The sequence below is a fragment of the Lichenostomus cassidix genome, chromosome 1 (genome assembly GCF_008360975.1).
Source record: "Lichenostomus cassidix isolate B80296 chromosome 1, HeHo_3.0, whole genome shotgun sequence".
Classification (NCBI taxonomy): domain Eukaryota; kingdom Metazoa; phylum Chordata; class Aves; order Passeriformes; family Meliphagidae; genus Lichenostomus; species Lichenostomus cassidix.
In genome coordinates, this window is record NC_139479.1 from 25,251,289 (window position 1) to 25,274,635 (window position 23,347).

Genomic DNA, 23,347 nt, shown 5'->3' on the forward strand with positions numbered 1-23,347 from the left:
TTACGTGTTTAGGTCTTCAAAGAGAAAATGTGTCCAACTCAGAAAGCAGCGCGCTTCGGAGGGTAAACTACAGAAAAGGGAAGGTAATTTTGTTACTTTGCATTTTTCACACATGTGCTGCTTGAGAAAGTCATAGGACAACAGAGTACTCAGGAACTCTCAATACAAATGAGGCAATTCCACTGAAAAAGTGATGATTTGTCCCAGTTGAAGTAACACTGGTGAAACTGTCATGTGGTTTAAATAGGGGCTGCTTTGTTGCTTGGCTGGTTATGAGGGAAGGTAAAGTAAATAGTTGCCAATATTAGGAAAAAATTAGGGGCAGCAAAATATTAAATCTATGAACAAGAAACATTTTTTGTTTGCCACTAGTAGTTGGCTACTCTTAAAATGGTTGACAGTGAGGAAGTGGTTGTCATTGGCTCCAGGACAGTTTCACCTGACCTAAACGGTTGCCATTCCCAAGTGGGGATGGTCGTCCTCCCCTGCCTCTGGCAAGGGAAGTGTCCTGATGGCAGCCACAGAAACAAGTAGTTTCTCACTGGGTTAGAGGGTTGAATCAACTCAGCAAAGGTTTGGCAAAAGACAAGGCAAGGAGGGAGGCAGGACCACATGACCAGGATGGACAACATTTGTAGAAGAAAGGGTAGTTCAAGGAGGGGTTGAAAGCAGAATCCTTCTCTTTTTTCAGCAAGCCACAGTTAGGTTTAGCTATTACAGTAAAAGTTTTAAGAGTGAATTTCTGTGTCAGGTTAAGAAGTAACCAGAAAGTTAGCACCCTATTTTTAGCTTGGAAAACAGACTAAGGCTGGTGTTGCCTGCAAGATTATGCTTGATTATGCAAGATGTCCACTTTGAGAATGGGCTTTGAACCACCATCTCTTCTAAAGTGGCCTCTCATGGAGAACTTCCCTTGTCCAAATGTGTGTTTCAAGACCTTCAGGTTGACTTGAGCTGTTTTGCAGTGGTCTTGCAAATTGCCTTCATTTTTAGTGGAGTGCAGTCTTTCCAGTGAAAAGGCATACAAGGAGAGCTGAGCACAAAGCTCTGTATTTTAAAGTGTTCTTTCCCCATCTGTGATGCCATGGTTATTTTTTTCATTGTTTATTTGTTTCCTTCTTTAGAGTGAAATGACTGAACTCCATCAAAGCAGAGGAGGATCTACAATGGATGATGAAGAAAACCTAGCTGTGTTACGACAGTAAGTATATTTTGATGAGCAACAAGTGTGAGTTTTCTCTGCTTTGGTTCCAGCAAAGCCTGAGTTTGGCCAAGGATTTGATAAGACAAGTATATTTCTCTGAAATAAGTTCAGTGCTTTTTGAAATGCATTGGCTATGCTCTGTGCACAGAGAAAGATATTTCAGCCTGCAGCATAATTTAGAGTTTGGGTAGTAAGACTCTACCTTTGTTGCATGAGGTGATGCTATGGCAGGGCAAGTACATATTTTCATTTCAGAAATGGTATAGTTTTGAGTAATAAGCCTCCTGTAAATCTTTTGAAGGTTTTGGTCTCCATGCTTTGAGACTTTATCTTCTTATTGGTCTCTTTTTAGTCCTTGTTTTGATAAATGTTTTCAAAAATCACTTGTATATAAACTGAACAGCATCACTTTTATTAAAGAACTAACTTAGTACCACCTACAATGCATAAAGCAGACCTTGCATTTTTAGCTGTAAACTGGCTACTTACATGGTCTTTTTACTGTTACAACCTTGTGTTACATCATACAAAATCACAAGGGAAGGAGTTTGCAGGAAGTATGATTCAATGCTTGATCATTAAGGAAATTAAACTTAAAGCGGCTTTGAGGTATTTAAAGTGTGCCCTAAGTGCCTCTAATTTAAAATTACCAGTGTAGCTTTAAGCCTGTATTTGATAATCCTATACAGCTCCAACTCCAGCTCCCATAATAGTTGCAAACACGGCATAGCCACTCTTTGTACACACAGTGATAAAACACTTCACTGCTTCAATTCAGTTACTACAGCACTTAAACAGCTAGATTTGACTTCTTTCCTGTTCAAACATATTTTCAAAAAATTTAAAATGTTTTAAAAATACATATCTCTCAATAAGGTTATATAAACTGCTGACAGGAATATCCATGGAACATCACATTTTCCATTACCTGGAAGTTGTTCTTTTATTGTCTGAAGTAAAGAAGAAACACAGACAAAATTAATGTTGCATCATTACTTTGTATAAGTGAGTAGGCCCTCCTTAATTGTCATTCTTTTTCCACAGGCATGTAATGAATGAACTCATTGAGACTGAACGAGCATATGTGGAAGAACTTCTCTGTGTTCTTGAGGTAAAGACTAAATTTCACTGTGGCTGTTAGTGAATCTACTTATCTCTTGCCTTTCATGGATGCTCATATGTTTTCCTAACCTCTGTAAAGCCTCTGTTCATTTTGTCAAGCAGTGTGATCATCATACTTTTCCTTTCTCATCATATTTTCACACAGGCAGCAATATGTGATTTTTTTTCTAGAAGTAGTCATATAGGTAGGATTTTGTATTAGAAAACACAAATGGAGCAGAAAATAAGATATGCCTTAGTATTTAGGTGGAATCATAGTGACATTTTTAATGATCATTCATTCCTGCAAAAGTTCTTTCCAAAGTCTTGGGTCAGTTCCACAAAGGTCATGTGTCACACAGGAATGTGAATCTGCATCAAGAGACTCTGGTGTCAGAAGAGAAAATCTGTTTCTTGCATACCTGCTTTGCATTTTCCACATGTCTTGGGTACAACTGTGGGAGCAGAATGCCTTGAAATAAAATCCTCATTTGAAATTGTCAAGGAAGCAAAGGTGATCCCTTTGCTCCACACTTGTGGAGGCATGATTGTGGTACAGCTGAGATGCTTGTAGAAATACAGTGCAGTTTTCCTTTTTTCCTCCAAGTTTGTGTCTTCAGCTATGGATGTGTAATTTTCTTGCAATCCAATTTGACTGCAGAGGATGATGAAGTTGCTAACTACACCTGAATAATTTTAATCAGGATGATCTGGAATTGAGCCACGTGGATATTCTTGGTGTCTAATCAGTGTTAAGCTCCTAAATAGGAACTGTCTAAAGTTATGGACCAGGACTCATAATTTCTGAGTACATACCTTCAAGTGAGAGTAGTGTATGAGGGTTTTGCACTCTGGTCTTGGTTTTGCTAGTTTGTTCTCAGCTCTCCACAGCATTTACATCCTGTCTTCAGTCCAAGTGCTAGAAGTGTTGTTTACACTGGGATGGTCACATCTGACATGAGATAATAAAGCCAGCTCAGTCTGGAGTGGACCTTAAAGATCACTCTATTTGCTGCTCTTGTATACAATGCCATCTGTGCAGGTCTATCCACAAAATCAAGACTCAAATAGTTGGAGGATTTTTGTTTTTTACTGCTGCTACTGGAGGGTTCTTGCAGAATCTTTCTGTTCCTGTGGAATTACTCTTGTTTTCCATAGTGTGCAGTGCAACTCCTGTCTTGCTAGACTGAGCTGTCTAGGTTTTGTGCCAGTATGATAAACACTCCAGTACTCTGACCATGCCAGGCAGGCACACCTCTCTGCCTCCTTGCAGTTTGGTATCCCTTTAGCTTGAACTCAGGTGACTGGGAATGCCAGCAATAATTCTGGATCAGATGCTTGCTGAGGTATGGTTCAATGGCATCTTCCAGCTTTTGAGTCATTCTAGTTATTAATCCATAGTTATGGTTGTTCTCCCATTTCCTTTGTTTCTCCTTTTCTATTAATCTTTCAGTTTTTCATGTAAAATAGTCTGGTACACATTGTAGGGACAATGTGTACTCTTATTATGTCATATTTGCTTGCCACTTATTTTCTGTCTACCAAGGATTCCGATAGAAAAAAAGTGAGGTAATTCCCCAAATTGATGAGTTGGAAACTGCTGTAGCTTATCCAAACTTGATAGTTTCTCTTTCATTAATAACCATGATAATCCCACTGTTTACTCTTTTTTCAATTTACTTGGATGCTTTTAGAACAGCTTTCAAATGAAAGACTAAGCAAGGCCTTACACTTTTTTAAAGTAAGATTAAATAATCTCTGTGGCTGCATTAAGTAGCTTTCCCTCTCTTTTCTTAAAACACAACAGCTGCATAGCTAGTAAAACATGAAGATTTTTACAGTAAATTTGAAAAATACATCAACCAAAAGTGAAAAAAAAGAAAAAAAGCTTTTCATGGTTTTTTCCTTCAAAATTCAAAAGTAATGAACTCTGTCAGGCTTCCTTTCACCTCAGCTAAATTAGATACTCCTTCTTTATGCTAGTGCTGGCTGTGATGCTGAGTTCAATATCATCTTGACTTAAAGTGGAAATCATTCTCTTTGTGCTGGTCTTCATCTAAACTGCATAGTGGCTGCAGTAATTCTTTCCCTGTTAAATTTTTTTACTCCATTTTATGTAATTAATTTTATAATTTTTAAGGCTGTACAATTTTTATTAATTTATTCATTCCACTCTCTCTTTTTCAGATTCTGCATTTTTATGCTTGAGGGTGGGAAAAATATGGGAAAGGGACCAATATTTAGTTATTTATGATCTCCATCATTTTTTTCTGTACCACTGGATTCTTTTTTTCTTTTTTTTATTTTTCTTTTTTTTTTCTGGTGTTTAAGGAAAAAAATACACAGACTTTTAAAGGGATGGTTCTGCTTTAAAAAAAAAAATAATACTGTCCTATCCAAATGTTTTAATTTTTCAGGTTAGCTGACTTTACCAGCTAGTTCTTCTACTTTGTGTGGTTTGGACCACACTTTGAAATTGAAAATGTTAGTTGTAGGTGTGCTTTTGCTTTTCTTTTAATTATTTAGTTTGTTATAATTTGGTGTAGTTTATTATAATCAATGTGACTTATGCAAGAATCATCTTGTATTTAAGAATTTTTTTAAAAAACCAAAAAAACCAAAAACCACATCATGAGAGAAATCTAATCCAAATCCAAAGCAGATAGAGTCATCTTCCTTCAATGCATGTATGCTATGAAATCTATTTATATCAAGAAATCTGTTTATAATGCAGGTGCTAGATAATTGCTGCTGGTTTTCTGGTTGATTTGTTGGGAGTGTTTTGTTTGTTTAGCATTTCTTAATGTTTTGAGAGAACGCAGATTAGTGACCTCAGGACCAGAGGAGAAGAGTCCTGGGCTGAAGCCACGTGTGTCCTTATCTGTGCTAGATGAACAGGCAAGAGAATGTGTGCTTGTATGACAAGTGGAAGATGTCAGAATCTAAAGCTCCTGCTTTTGGTACCAATGCAAATGAAAGTGCCTTAAACAGAATGTTTAGCTTAATGGTTTCTGTTACCTGCAGAAATAACTACAGTCAGCTTGTTCCTTCTTAATAATGGCTAAGACAGTCATGATGGTTTGTGTGTGTACTGGAATTGTGGCTCTAAATTCAGATGTGTAAAGCCTTAAGAGAAAGAGTATGAGCTATAATTTGTAAGCAGTAAGGGAATGCAGAGCCTTTCCTTAGTGAAAATGATTGCAGACTTTTTTTCATCCTCACTTATCTAGAATCACAGGAATTACTCAAGTGTCTTTCTAAAGACTCTGTTTGTGTCTGAATTGGCTGATAGAAAAGGAGAATTCATATTGATCTTTCATGATTAATTCTGAGTTCTTTCTTGTCTGTCTGTGAGCCTGAAGGCAGACTGCCTTGTTAGAGAAGTACTGCAAGTAAAGGGAGATAGTCCTTGTGCCTCTCTCCTGTGTTGCAGGGTTATGCTGCAGAGATGGACAACCCCTTAATGGCTCATCTCATTTCACCTGAACTGCAAAATAAGAAGGATATCTTGTTTGGGAATATGGAAGAAATTTATCACTTTCACAACAGGTGAGGATTTGCGTTCAGTTCTAAGAACAGTATTTCAATGCGATTCTTTACTTTGTATTTTGATCTGCTTTAGATTGCTAAAAGATCCTTACTGGGTTCTGCTTGTCTATCTGGCATGTCAACATTGTATTGCATTGAAGAGGAAAAGCAAAATATCTATAAAAGATGAGCAAAGTTGTACAAAACTGCGTGTTTGCAGTACACAGGTAGAATTTTGCATTGTGGTCATCTTTCTGAAACAAGATATTTGTGTCTGGTTACAAGATAATTCAAGTAGGTTTTACTCAGGGTTCCTTTTTTTAATTACTTTTGCTCTAGAAATTGAATTATGGTTCTAAACACAAATTCTCAACTCTTACATCTGACTGAGGGTGATTAATGTTGTATGTCTATAGGTATATTAAATAATACATAAAACTAATATACGTAAAACATATGTATTTATATATATTAAAATATATATTGAATGACCTCTCTGAAGTCTGAATCCTTGCTGCTAGAGAGGTATTTCTTCATAGGATAATAGTAAAATTTATAGGAAGGATAAATTGATTTTCAAGAGAAGTTAAGCATATTAAGCACTTACTCAGGTAAAACTATAATGAAACTTTGGCCACTGATGGGTTTGGTTTTGTTGGGTTTTTTTGTTTGGTTGTTTGGTTTTTTTCTGGGGTTTTTTGGGGTTTGGGGATTTTTTTTGTTTGTTTGGTTTTTGTTGGTTTTTTTCTGTGGGGTTTTTTGTTTTGGTTTTTGTTTTGTTTTTTGGTTTTTTGGGGGTTTATTTTTTTCTTTGGGTGGGTTTATTTTTAGTTTTGGGAAGGTGGTTTTTGGGTTAGTTGGTTGGTTTGTGGTGTCTGGTGGTATTTGGAAGCAAAACCCTTTAAACTGTACAAATTCTGCTGCTGTATACATAAGGCAGGGAAACAAAGTCCTCCTTCCTTCCCCAACCCTAAAATTTATTTCAGTTGCAGCAACAGTAAGCTAAAAGAAATTGGTCAGAATATTTGTTTTAATTTGCTATCCCTTTTAAAGTACATGATATAGGAGAATTATGTTTAGTTTTGTAGCATAGAGTTACAACTCTGTTTCCAAAAGTTTAGAAAACAAATTGCAAGACTGTGAACATTATGACAACTTTCTATAATGTGTGCTCTAAGAAAATTTTCTTCCTCATAGAATATTCTTGAGAGAACTAGAAACCTATGTAGAATACCCAGAACTAGTAGGACGGTGCTTTCTGGATCAGGTATGTGTCACCTTTTGCTGGCACTTCATTCCCTCTGTAGGACTGTAAAATGTGAGAGTGATTCTCATGGAGCAATTGCCACCACATCCCCTTGGTTTGTCCTGAGCATGTGGTAGGTGGAGAAGGCAGATGTTAATTGAGAGTTGGAGCCCCGTGCAGCACAATTAATTTAATTAGAAAACCTACTGCTTCATTAAAAGAAAACTGCTCTTTTAAAGTGGCAGTTGGGAAAGCATTAAGAGGAGTCATGCTCTGCATTGTTTCACATCACTAGAAATGGTTGCTTTACTTGGTTAGATTTCTTTATTGAATTGTTGTTGTTCCTTTCTGTTTTCTTCAAAGAGTACACCTAAACAGAGTAAGTCCAAAACATTTGGACTTACTAAATAGAGTAAGTCCAAAACATTTTTATTCTGAAAATAGAAAGCTATGGCAAAATTAAACTTTTTAAATCAGGGCTGTACTAAACAATGAGTCTCACCTGTAGTGCATTAAAGGCTAGATAAGAATGTGTGTATGGAAATCAGTCTCCTGTTGTTGCTGTCTATTGATGCTCTAAAGCTCCTGGGAGGAGCCATCCCTCCCTCTTCTATTTACTGGCTACATCCATGGAGATGCTGTTTCCTAAAACTGAGGGATGGAGGTACTTCTGTGCCTGCTGATTTCCTGCCTAGTCTTTCCTTTATATCTGTGGTTTCTATGACATTTTCAACAGTCTTTGTTTCCTTTCGTTTTCGACAAGAGCTGAAGTAATGCTATTTAGTTTCTGAAGTAACAAGGGGGAACAAACTGCTTGGTTTACCTAAGTATGACTCCTGGTGAAAAACACATTTGTGAACTGAAAATAAAGAAAAAGGACAAAGTCTTTTAAAAAAGCTGCACAGTGGGTGGTCATGGCTGGGCACTCACAGAGATATTTTTCATACTGTAGAAGAAATCTATTTGTAAATATAACATTTTTTTTTCCTAAGGTGTTTAACATTCAACTGAGGCAAAAATTAACAGGAATATTTTATTTTGCAAGTACCAAATTAGTAGCCATTACAAAATCAGTGATTTTGCAATTCCTTGAGGCATCCCAAGCGAAAAACAATAATTCAGTTTTTGTTGGTGGTGGCTTTTTATAGCATTGATTACGAAAAAAATTGTTGTGAACTTTGTCTATTAAAGTCACAAGAATTTAAAACTTTTTGCTTGTCACCCCAATTCCAGATGGAAGACTTCCAGATTTATGAAAAATACTGTCAAAATAAACCTCGATCCGAAAGTTTGTGGAGGCAGTTTTCAGACTCTGTGTTCTTTCAGGTATGCTTGCTCAAATTCCTAAAATAATGGTGGCTTTGATTTTGTTGGGGTCTGGGTTTTTTGTTTGGTTTATTTTTACTGAATCTTCTCAAGAACATATAACCCAAATACTGATTGGTGTCCTGATGAAATCCATCACTGATTGCAGGAATGCCAAAGGAAACTTGACCACAAGCTCAGCTTGGACTCATACTTGCTGAAACCCGTTCAAAGAATAACCAAGTACCAATTATTACTAAAGGTATGTGATACTAAATTATGTAATGCTAAGCACATTTTGTGCATTTGTTTTTTTTCAGATGCTGCTTCTCTCAGCCTGCTGGAGAGAAACCTAAAAGTTAGTGAATAGATGTATAAATGAAAACACACAAATCCCAGTACATCAGTTTTCAGCTCAGTTCTTTTTCCCTTCAGTCAAAAAACTTCTAATAAGCAAATATTACACTGCGACATCTTGCGTAACTACTTTTGCCCTTAGATTTCTGCTGAAAAGAAGGTGCAAAGGTGATGAGGGGAAAGCAGAAGGGCCCTGAAAACTTTGAAATGAAGAAGATAGAGTGTCTGAAGTACTTGTTACTCTTCAGTGACAGTCACCCCACCCATATTTGCAGGAACTTGTCTGCTGGGCTCTAGGAAATGCACTCGACAGAGAGCACTATGGTGTTTGAACGAAGGATGCTGTTGTGATTCACTTAAATGTGCTATATTGAGAGAGCAAAATAAGAGCAATATACTATCATAAAGTCATTTAAATTAATGTATAACATTTTGCCATGTTTGAACTAAGAAATATTACTCACAAAAACATGTTAAGATAATTGTATTTCACAGTAGCTTAAAAATATACCTCAAACCAGATTTACTCTCGAGTTAAAACTGAGCTGTTAACAGCCTTTAAAGAATTAGTTATGATAGGCTTGTGTAAAGAGAGGAGAATTATAAAAGTTTTTGACTTAAAATATCTTCACTTCCCACAGTCCATGAGTAAATGCTTATTTTCACACTGTGAAGTCTAAGGAGTTCTACATGGACTTGCAGCTGTGTTTATCAAATTGGAAGATGCAGCTTCACCTATAATCCCTTCAGAAATGGGATTACTTTTTAAATGTGTAGGATTTTATATCTGTTACTAGTGACTCAGGCCTTGCCATAATTAAAAGAGTAAATTAAATTTGACTATGTTTTTAAATTTGTTCACTTCTAAAAAGTAGCAAATGAAAAAAGCTATGCTTTTGTTTGAGGATTGTTGGCTTGTTTTTGTTAGGTTTTTTTTTGATTGATTGTGATGAAAAAAAATATTTGCAAAGTTAGTCTTGTAAAATTCTTACATACAAAACCTCTAGATGAGCAAAGTATATTTGGCTAATTAGCAGCAAAGATGAGAAGTAAATCTTTAGGGTCTATTGAGTTCCAGCCAATACTGAACTAACTAGATTATACAGTATAAAGCTTTACTTTGCTAATTTTAAAATCACAGAATCATAAAATGGTTTGGGTTGGAAAGGACCTTAAAGATCATCTCGTTCAAACACCCCTGTGAAAAATTCAATGTTAAAATTGGAACATTCCTAGCTGCTACTGTTTCAAAAGCTAAGTAAGTGTGTTGTCATTCCCTTTCACTCAGGAAATGCTGAAGTACAGTAAGAACTGTGAAGGTGCTGAAGATCTTCAGGAAGCACTAACTTCTATACTGGGCATTCTTAAAGCAGTTAATGATTCTATGCACCAGATAGCCATTACAGGCTATGATGTGAGTAGTAATATTTTTGCTTACTTTTAACTTTATTTTCATTTATTTCTCAGATATATGTACAGCATACACTATCCTATGTACTAATAATGAGAAGAGTGTTTTGCAAAACATGCCTTTAAACTTAATTGTATAATGAAAATAATGGAAAAGGAATCTCTTTATACTCTTTTGAAGCTTTCCTGCTATAGCTAATATTTTCCTGTCTACCTAAGTTTTTTTTTCTTTGATGTTCTTGACAGTGAATGAGAAACTGGAAACTTTCATAAAAAGTCTGGTTTAGTCTACAGCCAAATGGGAGTTACTACTAGGTTTTTATATCTATGTGCAAAACTACACCAAAACTTTCAGTTCCCAAAAAATAACAAAATGCAAAACACTGCATAAGCAGATTTGGAGCAGAACCTGGGGGAAAAGCCAAGAAACCAAACGTGTATTGTGCTTCTCTCTCTCTATATGTAGTTCTCTGTATCTCTGCTACTGGTACTCCAGACTGTAAAATCCTGCCTGAACAGTGTTGGCCAGTGAAAATTATATGTAAAAATTCAACTCTAACTTTATTTTTATTGCATTTCCAAATCCAGCATAAACACTGATATGAGAGATTATTGGGAGAAACAGACTTGTAAAGACCTGTTCAGAGTCTATATTTTAATGTGATGTTATCTCTGTAGTTACAAATATCACTGGATTTTTGTTCCAGGGAAACCTGAATGAGCTGGGCAAGCTTCTAATGCAGGGATCCTTCAATGTGTGGACTGATCATAAAAAGGGTCACACAAAGGTGAAAGATTTGGCACGCTTCAAGCCAATGCAGCGACACCTCTTCCTCCACGAGAAAGCAGTGCTGTTCTGTAAAAAGCGAGAAGAAAATGGAGAGGGATATGAGAAAGCACCTTCTTATAGCTACAAACACTCCTTAAATGTAAGACACTGATCAGAGCTGAAGGTCAAGGGCTTTGTCTTTAGCAATGCAACGTTTTAGTTTTATCTCTGCAAACCTGTGTTGCAGCATTGTACTGGGAACTTCACTCTTTCAGACAAACCTGACTGGTGCTGCAGGTCTGTGTCATTTTGTGTTGCTGTCTGTCCAGCTGAATGACAGTTGCATTAATCACACAGGAAAAGTAGAGCGAGGTAATGTAAAAAACATGTAGGATTTGGTGGTCTGGATTGTAAAAGCAACATTTTACAAGTCAGTCTCAGTGTAATGTACCTAAACCTTTCTTCCCTCCAAGGTAGCCAGGCTGATAAAAGCATAAATCTCATCTCTAACATGCAGATCACATCTTGTTAGCTATTGCTTCACTCGTGCAAGAAGCCAGATGGGGTTTTCCTTTTCAGAAATAAGGTACCAAAGAATACCAGTAGCTGCCTGCTTCTGTTTTTAACATAATTGCAGTGCAGTAGGTCAGCTTCTGTTCTCTTTGCTTCCAGATGGCTGCAGTTGGAATAACAGAAAATGTCAAAGGTGATGCAAAAAAATTTGAAATCTGGTATAATGCGAGGGAAGAGGTTTACATTATACAGGTAAATAATATGTACCTACGTTAAAAAAAAAATCCTGTCTTCCAATATCCATAGAGGATATTGTATACACCCTTACTATAGCTGTCACTGGAGTAGTGGGTGGCTTGGGAGATGGGGTTTGACTGTAGCCCATGCATAGCCTCTGCCTCAGCCTGTGCCAGTGGCTACAACCAGATCGTGCTCATGGAAGGACTAGAGAGTGAGCTTTGTCTGTCCCTCTTGAAGGATTCCTCTGAGGCTATGCTTTGGCCTGCAACTATTTGTGTAATAACTATTCTGTGCTTGGTGGATGATTGTATTTATTTCTGGTTAGGCACCAACCCCTGAAGTTAAAGCTACTTGGGTAAATGAAATAAGAAAAGTGCTGACAAGTCAACTGCAGGCATGCAGAGGTAAAATATTTTGGATATATATATGTTTTGGGTTTTTTTAATCTATTTTCTCTTTGAACTTCAAATCCTGTCCTGTAGATCTTCCCTGTATAGGGCATAAATAATTTTAATAGTTCTTTTTCTTTCCTCCATTACAGAAGCTAGTCAGCACAGGACACTAGAACAAACACAGAGTTTACCTCTACCACTACCAGCATCATCTTGTGCAAGGTAAGTATGTTGTCAAGTCAGCCTGGCTATCTTGTAAATGTACTAATACATTTTGTTTGCAGCTCTTCATTGCTTCTACCCATTAATACTGGTCCTTGTGTTTAAAGCTTTTGGTTTAATTCTCTTCCTACTATAAAGCTGTAAAGCCTGGAGTTTATACACATACAGAGCTGTTAAACTCAGCACCAGTGGCGTGGGCTTTGCCAATTGATAGAGATTGCCACAGAAATGTAATTTTCTGTACCAGCCAAAATTCTGGTGGTATTATGTGTCTGCTTGCTGAACAGCTAATTATATATGTTATATTCCAGATAAGAGAGTTTTATGGAGCAGCCTCTTTCTTCCTTCACTGTTCTTTTCCTTTACCCAGATTAACTTGTTTTTCCTTTTCCAATGTCATGTTACCTTCCTTTCTGTCTTTTTCACAACAGTATCTTTTCTCTGTCCCTTATTGTTTTACTCCAATTTACTTTGGGGTTGTTTTAACCTAAGTAATGTTAGTTCCTCCAGCGTCCCAATTTCTGGGTCAAGTTTTTCTTGTTTTCTATCTTTCACCATACCAACCTATATATTCTTCTGTTCCCATCTGTTGGTCTGCCTTTGCCTGACACCTCTGTTTAATTCTCTGCTACTCACTCTGGCTTTTCATATGTGTATATGTACCTATCCATAAGCCCATGTGCTTGTATCCATATGGTGTGTGCTCAAATATGGATTGGTAGCTCTCTGCCCTGCATCTTTTATGCATCTACTTATTGCTCAGGGAGAATTTCCCAGATATATTGTATTTGTGGAGTGTCTTTTTCTATTCCATTCCCAGATGGAGTTCTGATGGGAATCCACTGCAAGGTCCCTCATTTGAGCTTCTGAGAGGCAGAGTTTGTTCCTTTATCTTTCTTCTTTTTCCCTAGAATGTTCAGGAGGAATCTGTTAGCTGTAAGTGAGTGGAAATTGTCCTGAGCCATCTTCTCAGTAGCTCCCACTGCCATAGTATATCTGATTGCAGTTAGTTAGGGGAGGTGCTTCTCATTCATATGTTCTCATGGTCTTTAAATGCACAATCACCAATTACTTTTTCAGTCCTGGAAGCTACAATCTGGGAAGTAACAAATAAATGGTTTTCAGACTATATATTCATATGTAAAAGACAGCCTGTGACTGGATTGATTGTCTTTATTTTCTTCTACTAAACAGTCCTTCACGAAACCACATCAGAAATACCAAAAAACCGGAGGAGAAGAAAGCTGATGTCACAAGTCTAGAAGGTTGTGGCAGTACAGTAGCACCAAAGTACCCTGAGAAAGGCAAAGGTGAGTTTTCCCATGCATGTTGGGGTGTTGAATTGCAAGGAGCATGCCTGCACTGCAGATGCACTGGCAGATCCACCAGCAGAGTAGCCACGGTAGAGCAGGGGAGGCAGCAGGACTCCTGAATGAGCAGGGCTTTGCTGTTTTCAGCCCTGAGGCAGCCCACCCACAAAGGCAGGTGCCCAAACTGCCCCAGCGTGCTGGTGCCATCTGCCCTTAGCTTGGGATTGATTTCTGCATTCTGGTGTGTGGTGTGGACAGGCCAAATCCATCTTGAATGGATGGGTAGCCAAAAGCAAGTGGGAACTATTTGTTGCGAGGCCAAAGTCTGCAGTAGGTCTTCTCTTAGAGCTGCCCAGCTTCTCAGGGTTCTCTCACTCCAAAAAAAATTCTTGACATTACCTTATCTAAAGAGGGGTTGTTTTGTTTTGTTTTATTTTTTCTCTTTAATTTTTCCATAATGGAGATTATTTATTGAACCAGTGGCAGTACAAGCCCTTGGACAGCAAGAACAACCAGCCACTTGTGTTGCACCTGGACTTCCAGTTGTCCTTTCTCACCCTAACATGAAGGTTCTCTGGCACAGCTGCAAATGACTTTTTGCCTTGATCTTTTCATGGCTTTCTCCCTTTTCTTTCTGTGTCCCTCTCTTGTTTTGTAGACAACACTAGCTCTACCTCAGAATGCTCTGTACTGTCAAAAAAGCGCTTTACGCTGCAGGGCTTTACTAACCTCAAAAGTCAGAAAGGTAATTTTGAAAAAAGGCTAGACTGTTTTCTGTGTAAGGCTGTAATTGAAGCATCACTTTGTATGTGTGTGTAGTGTGATAGGTTTTTAGTGTACACACTAGCTTGTTCTTTTAAGGTCAAGCTAGGTTCCTTAGTCATTGCCTCTGACAGGGAGATTCCAAGAGGAACCAGCACCAGAGTGGGAGGGGGAGATGCAGCTGGGAAAAGTGGGGCTGTGGAGATGCAAGGGAAGGAGTGCAGTTTCCAATGCCTCCAATCTCACTGTCAAGGCCAAGGACGGAGTTTATAGTGCCCCATTCCTGTAGAAAAACTAGAGGAAGGAAGTTGTCTTCTGATCAGACACCTGGCCTGCTTCTAGCTTCAGTGGATCTGCCCCAAATGCACTTGTACTTGGCAAAAAGGAATCAAGGTGATTCTGTGAAGGTCTTATAGAGGATTTTTGTATTGGCATCCTTGCTAACAAATCTCTCAAAGCATAAATAACTACAGCAGAATGTCTGACAATGTTGTTTTGCTGGATAGAAAAATAAGAAAGAATTCCCTATTCTTCCAGAAATGGTCTTTGCCTCTTTTTTTCTAAAACAGGCAATAATGGTCTGACACCTTTCTTGCTTCCTGCTGCCAAGTAATCATACTGGTACAGTCACTTCTTGGTTTGAAGAGCTGTCTTCCAACAGTCTGAATTGCATTAAGATATGATGGCACTTGTTCAAGAGCATGGTATTTTTTCCCTCCAAGCATCTTTCCAGAATGCCTGTTTACAAACCAATTACCTTTGAGTTCTTTCTGGAGAGACTCTAGGGTTGTGTATCTAATGCTAATGAGGTGAGCACTAATGTCCCATGCTTGCCTTGACAGAAACTCCATCTTCTTCTACTAAAAGCCAGACATTGCCAATGATCCTTCTTACAGGACCAGGTATTGCTGTAGCACTAGATTTACATAAAAATGATTGCTCTAATTTGGTAATGTTTGTCTGAAAATAAATTTAATTGTATTCAGTTGATGTCTAGTTAATTTAGAAAAGTTTACATATATTTTCATCTATTACTGTAAAATAAATTTGTCAATTTATCTTCAAATAATTACTTGTAAATAATTAATTCCTTCTGCTGCCATGCACCAATGACAGCTAAAATTTGAGTACAGAAATCCACTTTTTTTCCAGTGTAAACTCAAAGGTATTTAGCATGCAATCCACCTATTCTCTTTCTTCCAGTTCTTCACTGTCTCTCTTCTGTGTTTTTTACCTATTCATCCTCCTGCAGCTTCTCCTACCAGTCCTGACAAAAAAGCCAAACGGCATGAAGTAGTGAGTGACCCAACTCCTTTTGGTTTAAGAGGTACAGTGATGCCACATCTTGTACTCCACAAGTACCCACACATCCCTCGTGTAATATGTTACATCCGAGTGCTGGGAAATCCTGTATGATGCTGTTGTGTGCAGGAGTATTGACATCAGCTGTGTTTTTCCACGTGGATCTGTATATACTGGTTTTGATAGCACAACTGGTTGAAGTTTTACTTTGGTTTTAAATGAAGTAGCATATGGGTAACTAGTTTTTAGAACACAGTGGGGAAGAGATTTGTTGCTGAAGAAATGGCCAGAAGCTGGATGTTTAATGGAATTACAGGGGTGTCCAGCTGCTCTGTGAGTGTGGTTTTCCATGTGTTATAGAATCCTTCTGTCACTGTGCCACTTGTGGGGAGGATTTGGCTTTTAAAGAAGAAAAATACTCTGAAACCCAGGTCACTATCATGTGGAATTTCCATTTTAGATCTGCATTTATTACTGCAGTCACAGCCCTGTTGCATCTTTCTTTGGGTGATAACAGGCAGCTTTTACTACCCTGTGAACCCCAGATGACTTAACTGAACTTCTTGCAGCAGTTTGCCTCACGTCCTCCCAACTCACAGCTAATCAAAGAATAGAAAAGCATTTCAATTAAACAATCCATTTCTAACCAGCAAGGCTGTTGTTGAAAGTTTGGGTACAAACCCCTAGGGCTAATTAACTAGAGTATTAGAGAATACAAGGAGAGCAGTCCTCTCTTCCTGACCCTTTCCACCAGTATCTCCTTCAGAATATATTAGTCTAAAGATGAAGCTGTTTCAAGCCCTACCATCAGACTCCTCTCCAGGTTTCTGAAGTCTTTGTCTCATCTGTGGAAATGGTGTAAACTCAGCTGCTGTGCTGGGAAAACTGCAACACTATTCACCTTGTCTGAGCAGCAGGCAGTGTAATCCTGGGCTAGACATCTGCAGAAACACCACAAGGGTGGATATGAGAGTTACAAGATTATTTTTCTGCAGGTAGCAGGCAAAACTCTGAGATCTCCAGGTACCATGGAAATCCTGAGGGCCCAAAAATGTCTGAAATAAAAGGGTGTTTTATGGCCTTTTCCACAGATGCTGGAATTTTCCAAGGAAGAAAGTCCTTGATCTATGCTAATTTACAGTAAAATTATTGTGTCCTTGGAACAGGCTTATCTGATTTGCTGTTGTGTCCCAGAAACTCTCACTTTATGAAACTGCTAAACCAAGTAAATTAATTTAAAACATCTACTAACTCTTCCTTCTGTCTTGCACCTTCCAATCTCTTCTCTGATGCTTTGTCTCTTCTCCTTCCCCAGCTCAAAGAGGAGCTGACCCAGGCATTTTGGGATGAAACTGCACCAGGGGATGGTCACAGCACCCCAGTGCAGAGCACATGGCCCCCTGTAATTTCCTTTCACTGCTGTATTGCTCTGATTTATGCTAAAGTGAGCTCAAGGAATATGAATTACTGTCAGAATTACATGTTGTAGGCAGATAATAGCTCTTTGAAGAAACCTCTGAGATTGTTTCTGAAGATAAGCAGTTAATGAATGCTAGGTTTTCCTGGCATCATTATATCTATACTCACTTCTGAATTACCTTGTCTTTTCTCAAGACTGCCTGCCCTTTTCCTGCCTTTCCTGCCTTTATAGGGAACTGTGATGTAGTCCCACCCTGCAGAATACACACACAGAGATTGAATGTGCATGCATAATTTTAGTACCCATAGTTTGCTAATGAGATGGGCTTTTACATAGACTTGTTAACTGTAGAATGCCAGCTTGTATGAGGAGGAATAGGATTGTTGGTATGGCAGGATCAGGCCAGTCTGCTCTTAGCACAATATAAGAAAAGAAAGAGGCTGAAGAGCAAGGGCTGTTACCCAAAATATACCAGATGAGCAGGCCAGTGAGTATGACGTTAGAGACACTTACAGTGATTTCACTTTCTTTTTCTTTGGTGCAACTCACTGGTTCTGTTTCTAATGAGAGCTTGGAACAATTAGGAGAAACCAAGATTTCTTTTGTTGCCTTGTTCTGAACTTAGAAATAACAGAAATGGTTTCAGCTGTGTCCAACAAGTCAACTAGAAGATGTAAGCTTCCAAGGAACTTTTCATGGAATACAGCAGAAATTTATTACTTAGTTTCTTCACAGATGGAAGTTCATTCTTAACCCTGGACACGGCCAAATGGGTCAGTACTTCTAATCTTGTGCAGGTCACTCAGCAGCATAGGAAAGGTAAAAGTCCCACTCTGTTTGGTGTGCTCTGGTTGTGATTTATTTCTATTATTTCTTTGGCTTTACTCTGATGCTGCTCAAGTTTTTCCTAATGCACTGGCATGATCAGCTGTGCAACAAATGCCTCAGGAGTAGTGAAAAGTAAAAATGCTGGTGCTTTCTCAATTTAATTAATAGTTACATAAATGGGAGGTTTGTTCTTCCTTTCATTCTTTTCATTGACTTTCACTGTTGTTACTATTTGGCTTGAAACAAAAGCCTGCTTACAAATACTCGTGTCTTTTATTATGACTTTTTCATTATAAGCTTGACACATTTATTAGCAGCTGCTGAACTTGGTGTAAAGCATCCCACTAATAAAACTTGATGTAGTTTTATTTGGAAGAGGGTTTTGTGCACTCTGGATATGATTCAGCTTTATAAACAAAATAAATGCTTCACCCTGAGAGAGAAAAAGCAGTAAGTTACAGGCAGGAGATTGTTGTTGTGGTGTTTGGTGCAGTGATTTCACACCAAGATAGGTCAGAGTGCTAAAGTATTCTTGTGTCAGCATGAACACTCCTAAATAATGAGCTGCCTTGTCAGGTGAAGTACAGAGTGCTTGTAGCTTGTGTGGAATTTTTCAACAGCTCTTAAGTGCTTAACAGTGTGAAGGAGGCCATGCCCATCTATCCCTTATTCTGGCAAGCTGTTTAAGTTTTTCTGGGTGACAACCCTGGGTGTTCAAACTTTTCCCAAAAAGTGTATGTTCCTGTTTTCTGCTTTCTCCCAGGAGAAAAGAGTATCTATCCATCGTTCATGTTTGTATAATATATATTTATTATACAAATATTTATATAGATGGGGTTTTCAGTAGGGAATTTGCATTCTCTCCATTCATTTTCCTTTATATAAATCCAAGGGGCTAAATTCACTGGCATGCATTGCCACAACTCCACTTATTCAGCTGGAAACAGGCCGTCTTTTGCCAGCAGTGAATTTCGCCCAGTGGCTGTAATAACCTCCCTGTGTACAGTTTTTCTCCTGTTTCTGTTGATCCCTTACAAGCTTTTCAGTGGAGAGAACATTTCTCCCAGTCAGTGGCTCACTGCTGTGAAGTTAACTGTCAGCTGTTCACTCCCCAAGGCTGGGCCAAACCATCCCATTCCCTTGATGCATCCGAAGAAAATGACGGCTGGTCCAGTGCTGAAGAACCGCTGAATTCATCGGATGCGGAGGAAGAAGGAGGAGGAGGAGTGGCAGGCGAGATCAAGCTGGTAACCAGAAATGCTTTCCTGTGGAGCTAAGCAAGTGATACCAGTACAGTGTGTGTGGCAGGATACAGGAATGCTTTTAAAGCTGGCAGGTGGGAAAGTGACTGCCTTGAAATGCTCAGCTGGGCAAAATTCTCAGGGCAAAGGAGAAGAACCCCTTCTCTTAAATCAGCCCCGTGTTTGTACCTCAGGGAGGTCCATCTGTGCCTTTGCACACCCACAGCCCAGCAAGTCAGGGCTGCTTGTGCCATGGTGCAGCAATCAAGCAATGCCATGCTCAGCCACCACCACACTGACTGATTTCCACACAGTCACCACGGCACGAGTTTGCCAGGTTTTCTTTTTCTTTTGATTTTATTTTCTGTAGGCATATGAATTAATTGTTGTAGTGGGAACATTTCACTGAATGTTTTTCGGGGTGTGAGAGTTCATGTATTGAATTTGCATGTAATCAATCAGCAGAATCTTACTGCCTTAGTATGTATATTTGCACCATCTTCAGCATGTAGGTACATGAGAAAGAAGGGAAAAGTACTATAATTACATAAGAAAAGCTACAACATACCTTAAAGTGCTCAACAGAAATAATTTGTTTTCTTTCCTCTGTGTGCATTTAGACTCCTGGTAAATATACAGTTGTGACTGATTATGACAAAGGAGTTTCTGAAGAATTTACAGTGAAAAGTGGAGAACTAGTTCAACTGATTCGTGAAGGGGAGGATGGACTTTGGTACGCAGATCTGTGTTTGGAAATTTTTATACGCAGAACTGTGTTTGGAAGGCAGATGTTTAGGGCAAAACTTTCAAAGGCATCAAATGAAACAACTTGACTTCTAATTTTTTTAATATATTTCTTTAGGTTTGTAAAGAACCTGAGCACCGGTAGAGAAGGTTGGATTCCAGCAAACAATCTGCTGATGCTCCTAGGCAATTCAAAATCAGCTCAATCTTTAAGCAGCTCTGGTAAGCTATTTATTTTAAATGCAATGATTGTTTCTTCGAACATTCCTATTATCAAACAAAGTAATGAAAAACAACCCCTATATAATATTTTCTTGTGTTTTGGTTTTTCTTCTCCCTTTTGTTTGCCAGAATCAGGCACTGCCTCCAGCACTTTAAGCACATCTTCAAGTTGCAGTGATAGCTGCAATGTCAGCAGCACCAGCTTCTCGGACATTAAGGGCTAGTATGAAATGTTCATCCCACCTCCCCGGAAGGTAAATCTGGAGATTATCATTTGCTGCAGAGTTCTGGACATTGGACTTCATTGGAGAACCACCAGTTCTGTGTTGCCAGCTCTGAGTATTTTTAGTGGTGACTTTTACAGGTTCTCCCAGGAGATCCCAATTAAAAGTGCATGGAATGTGAAGTTGTAAATAAAAGTTAAATGATTTGAAATAGGGTTTTGTAGAGGTTTCTGCTCTGAAGAGCTGTTAGCATAAAGCGCGTTTTCTCTTTGACACACAATCAGGTTTCTGCAGAACTGTATTTTTTTGTAACAGCCAGAATCTGAATGTGAGCAAAAAAAATGTGTTCAATGCTAAATGCTCATTGTAAACTAATAACATAGCAATCACTGTACAGGATAGGTATGAGGAAAATAAATCCAAGTTTACAGTTTCTTCTCCCCAAAAAACCCTTTCTCCAAGGACATACCTCAGTCAATGCAGTGAATGGGACTCTTATGGCAATGAGGAAGGAGGTTTGGTCCACCCTTTTCTCTTGTGTTTTCAGGATATTCTTCTGCTCCCTAGAGGATGGGATGCAGACATGACCAATACAATGACCACAACAACATCAAAAGAAACTATTATTTTGTCCTTTCCAGCCTTTTAATGACGTGTGCAATGGAATAGCTCTTTTCTGAGGTATTTTGACCTCACAACCAAATTCTATACCAAGATCACTGTGTTTACATAGCCTTGGCAATTTAGTAGTGTCTTGTTCCTTATGCAGGTGCACAATGAAACACAAATGTTCTTATTCACTTAATGATTTTTTATTAAATGGTAATTGTAGTATGGTTACTTCCAGTTCTCAGAACTAACAGGCAGTTACAGGCAGAGGAAGCTGTTGTAAGTGCACTGTGGGTCAAGAGCCTTCCTTCAAACAAACCTATGAGGGCTGGAAATCCAACATATTTTTAGTCCATAGTGTTTGTTCCAGATGAATTGAAAGAGAAAAAAAAAAACGACATAATTTTTCTACGAAAGGGGAGCAGAGGAGAAAAAAAATCTTAGAGAAGAGTCAGATTTATGCTTCAGATAAGTATTTTAAATTTCTTTCAAAGGAAGGGTGATGCTAAAATTGCCAGTTTTCAGGGTGTGATGTAAGCCAATGTTGTAAATTTTCACTTGGTCAGACATTCTTTGCACACCATCCTTAATAACAGTACAAAACTAAGTGCATATATAAAATACTGTATTCATTTCTGTCCATCTCTTAAGTATTTTTGCTTATATGAAAACAGGTTTTTAATGGATTAATGTACCATATTGTTTTAAAATAATGGGGACATGGAGAGTGTAACTTTTCAGAAGTGCTAAGTACAGCAGATTACATCGATGGAAAGCTGTTAATCATCAGACTCTCTGACTGCTGAGCCCTGAGGTCTATCTTTATGCCAGAATTTCATGTTTTAGAGGCTGCAGCTAAGAAAACTTAAATGACAAACACTCCTAAGAATGATGCAGAAGCAACCCTACCCCAGACGCAATCAAAATGCAGCTGACCACGGTCAGCACAAATTAAAGCATGTATAGACACACACATATTTATGCACATATATATGTGCATGTATGTGCTTGTGTGTATATATATGTGTGTAGATATGTATATGTGTGTAGATATAATGTATCAATGTAAAAGATGTATTTATAGTCTTCATGCTGCTGAATGTGTCACTTTACAATTCATAAATACTTAGGTTTCTTGCAATACTGCAATATAAATGCTGATCAGGGTTTTACTTCAGGCATCTTTTTCAACACAGAAGTCCTATGATCTTTTTTTTATTATTCCATATAATACTGTGCTGACCAGGAATATTTAGTCTGATATTTAACAGTGGAATAGCAACATGAGATTCAGTTTATCTTCATCTATGTAAGTTATTTTGTAAATTATCTGTAACATAATTACTTATATATTGCTGTCATTGCTAGGATTAGACTGTCATTTCATTTCTCACTGCAGCCTCATTTGTGTTATTTCAATGTTTTTTTCCACATCATTGCACTTTAATACAACCCATTTCACCATTTCCTTTTTTACTGCTGTTGTGAATTAGAAGTTCAAAGTCAGAGGTCTCTACTGTAATTAATTTGAATAAATTTCAGCGCTTCTTGCTGAATGCCTTTATATAGACATGCTCTGGGGTTTATTTTGTCTCACAGTCTTGAAAGCTTTTTTTGGGTGTCATATTAAAACAGAGAGAGGTTCTAGGATTTGGAACAGAAATGCAGGACTGTGTGTTCAGATCTTCAGCCTGCTCATTCTGGGACTGTCTCAGAAAAACACCACTTCACCTTTGTGAACATGTGTCACATACAATCATTTGCCTGACACTAGGGAATTAAAGCCTGTCTGCAGGCTGAGGATAAAAAATGAAAGCTAGTGCCAGGTAATTGGATTGATTCCCTTTTTCCCATACACCCTTTTCTGAAAGAAAGCACATGTCTCTTGGGTTTTGCCAAAGAAAACCATGTATCCCATGGATCCTGTGGTCTTAGCAGAGCAAGTTGGAGGTCTGCATCTGGCCACAGCCGGGTGAGAAACAAGACACCATGTTCACCCTTGCTGCGTCTGAAGAGGAACATGCTTGTACATTCACTGATTAACAACTTTAAGGACCATCGTGCCACGCCATGGTAGGAGGTGAATTTCACACTGACTGGAGTGATTTGGGCTGAGCTGTTGGCCATGTGCATTACATGATCCAGTTAAGGTGTTACTGAGACTTGATTGCTTTTTGTTTATTCTTCATCTTGTTAACATAACAACTTCGTGTCTTACAGGTAGTCCTACTTTTCTGAGCAAAAGGAGGTCCTTTTTGAGTAGATCTACATCGTACTCATTAAAGAATGAAAGAATTCCAGCCCAAATGTACCTTAGTAAAGAGTAAAAGTAAAGAGTTTTCTATATAAAAACCTAATAATGGTTGGTTTCTTAGATCATAATCTCAAAGTTGGGGCA

At 38.2% G+C, this 23,347-nt stretch overlaps 1 protein-coding gene across 12 annotated transcripts in view; it reads left to right on the forward strand.

Moving 5' to 3' along the window:
- MCF2L (MCF.2 cell line derived transforming sequence like) overlaps positions 1–22,513 on the forward strand; it is a 144,224-nt gene extending 121,711 nt beyond the window's left edge. For 7 of the 12 annotated variants that reach the window (XM_085053150.1, XM_085053182.1, XM_085053174.1 and 4 more), the window contains 19 exons: positions 13–83; positions 1,125–1,201; positions 2,249–2,315; positions 5,739–5,854; positions 7,031–7,100; positions 8,313–8,405; positions 8,554–8,646; positions 10,030–10,155; positions 10,859–11,080; positions 11,593–11,685; positions 11,999–12,077; positions 12,215–12,287; positions 13,482–13,597; positions 15,202–15,261; positions 15,612–15,686; positions 19,026–19,156; positions 19,771–19,883; positions 20,013–20,116; positions 20,246–22,513. In XM_085053150.1, coding sequence (XP_084909276.1) covers positions 13–83; positions 1,125–1,201; positions 2,249–2,315; positions 5,739–5,854; positions 7,031–7,100; positions 8,313–8,405; positions 8,554–8,646; positions 10,030–10,155; positions 10,859–11,080; positions 11,593–11,685; positions 11,999–12,077; positions 12,215–12,287; positions 13,482–13,597; positions 15,202–15,261; positions 15,612–15,686; positions 19,026–19,156; positions 19,771–19,883; positions 20,013–20,116; positions 20,246–20,340 — 1,874 coding nt within the window. In that variant the 3' untranslated portion in view covers positions 20,341–22,513. Of the gene's footprint in view, positions 1–12; positions 84–1,124; positions 1,202–2,248; positions 2,316–5,738; positions 5,855–7,030; positions 7,101–8,312; positions 8,406–8,553; positions 8,647–10,029; positions 10,156–10,858; positions 11,081–11,592; positions 11,686–11,998; positions 12,078–12,214; positions 12,288–13,481; positions 13,598–14,255; positions 14,343–15,201; positions 15,262–15,611; positions 15,687–19,025; positions 19,157–19,770; positions 19,884–20,012; positions 20,117–20,245 lie in introns of all 12 variants that reach the window. The other 5 variants (XM_085053237.1, XM_085053228.1, XR_014850194.1 and 2 more) reach the window with 4 other exon arrangements.
- Positions 22,514–23,347: the final 834 nt, after the last annotated feature.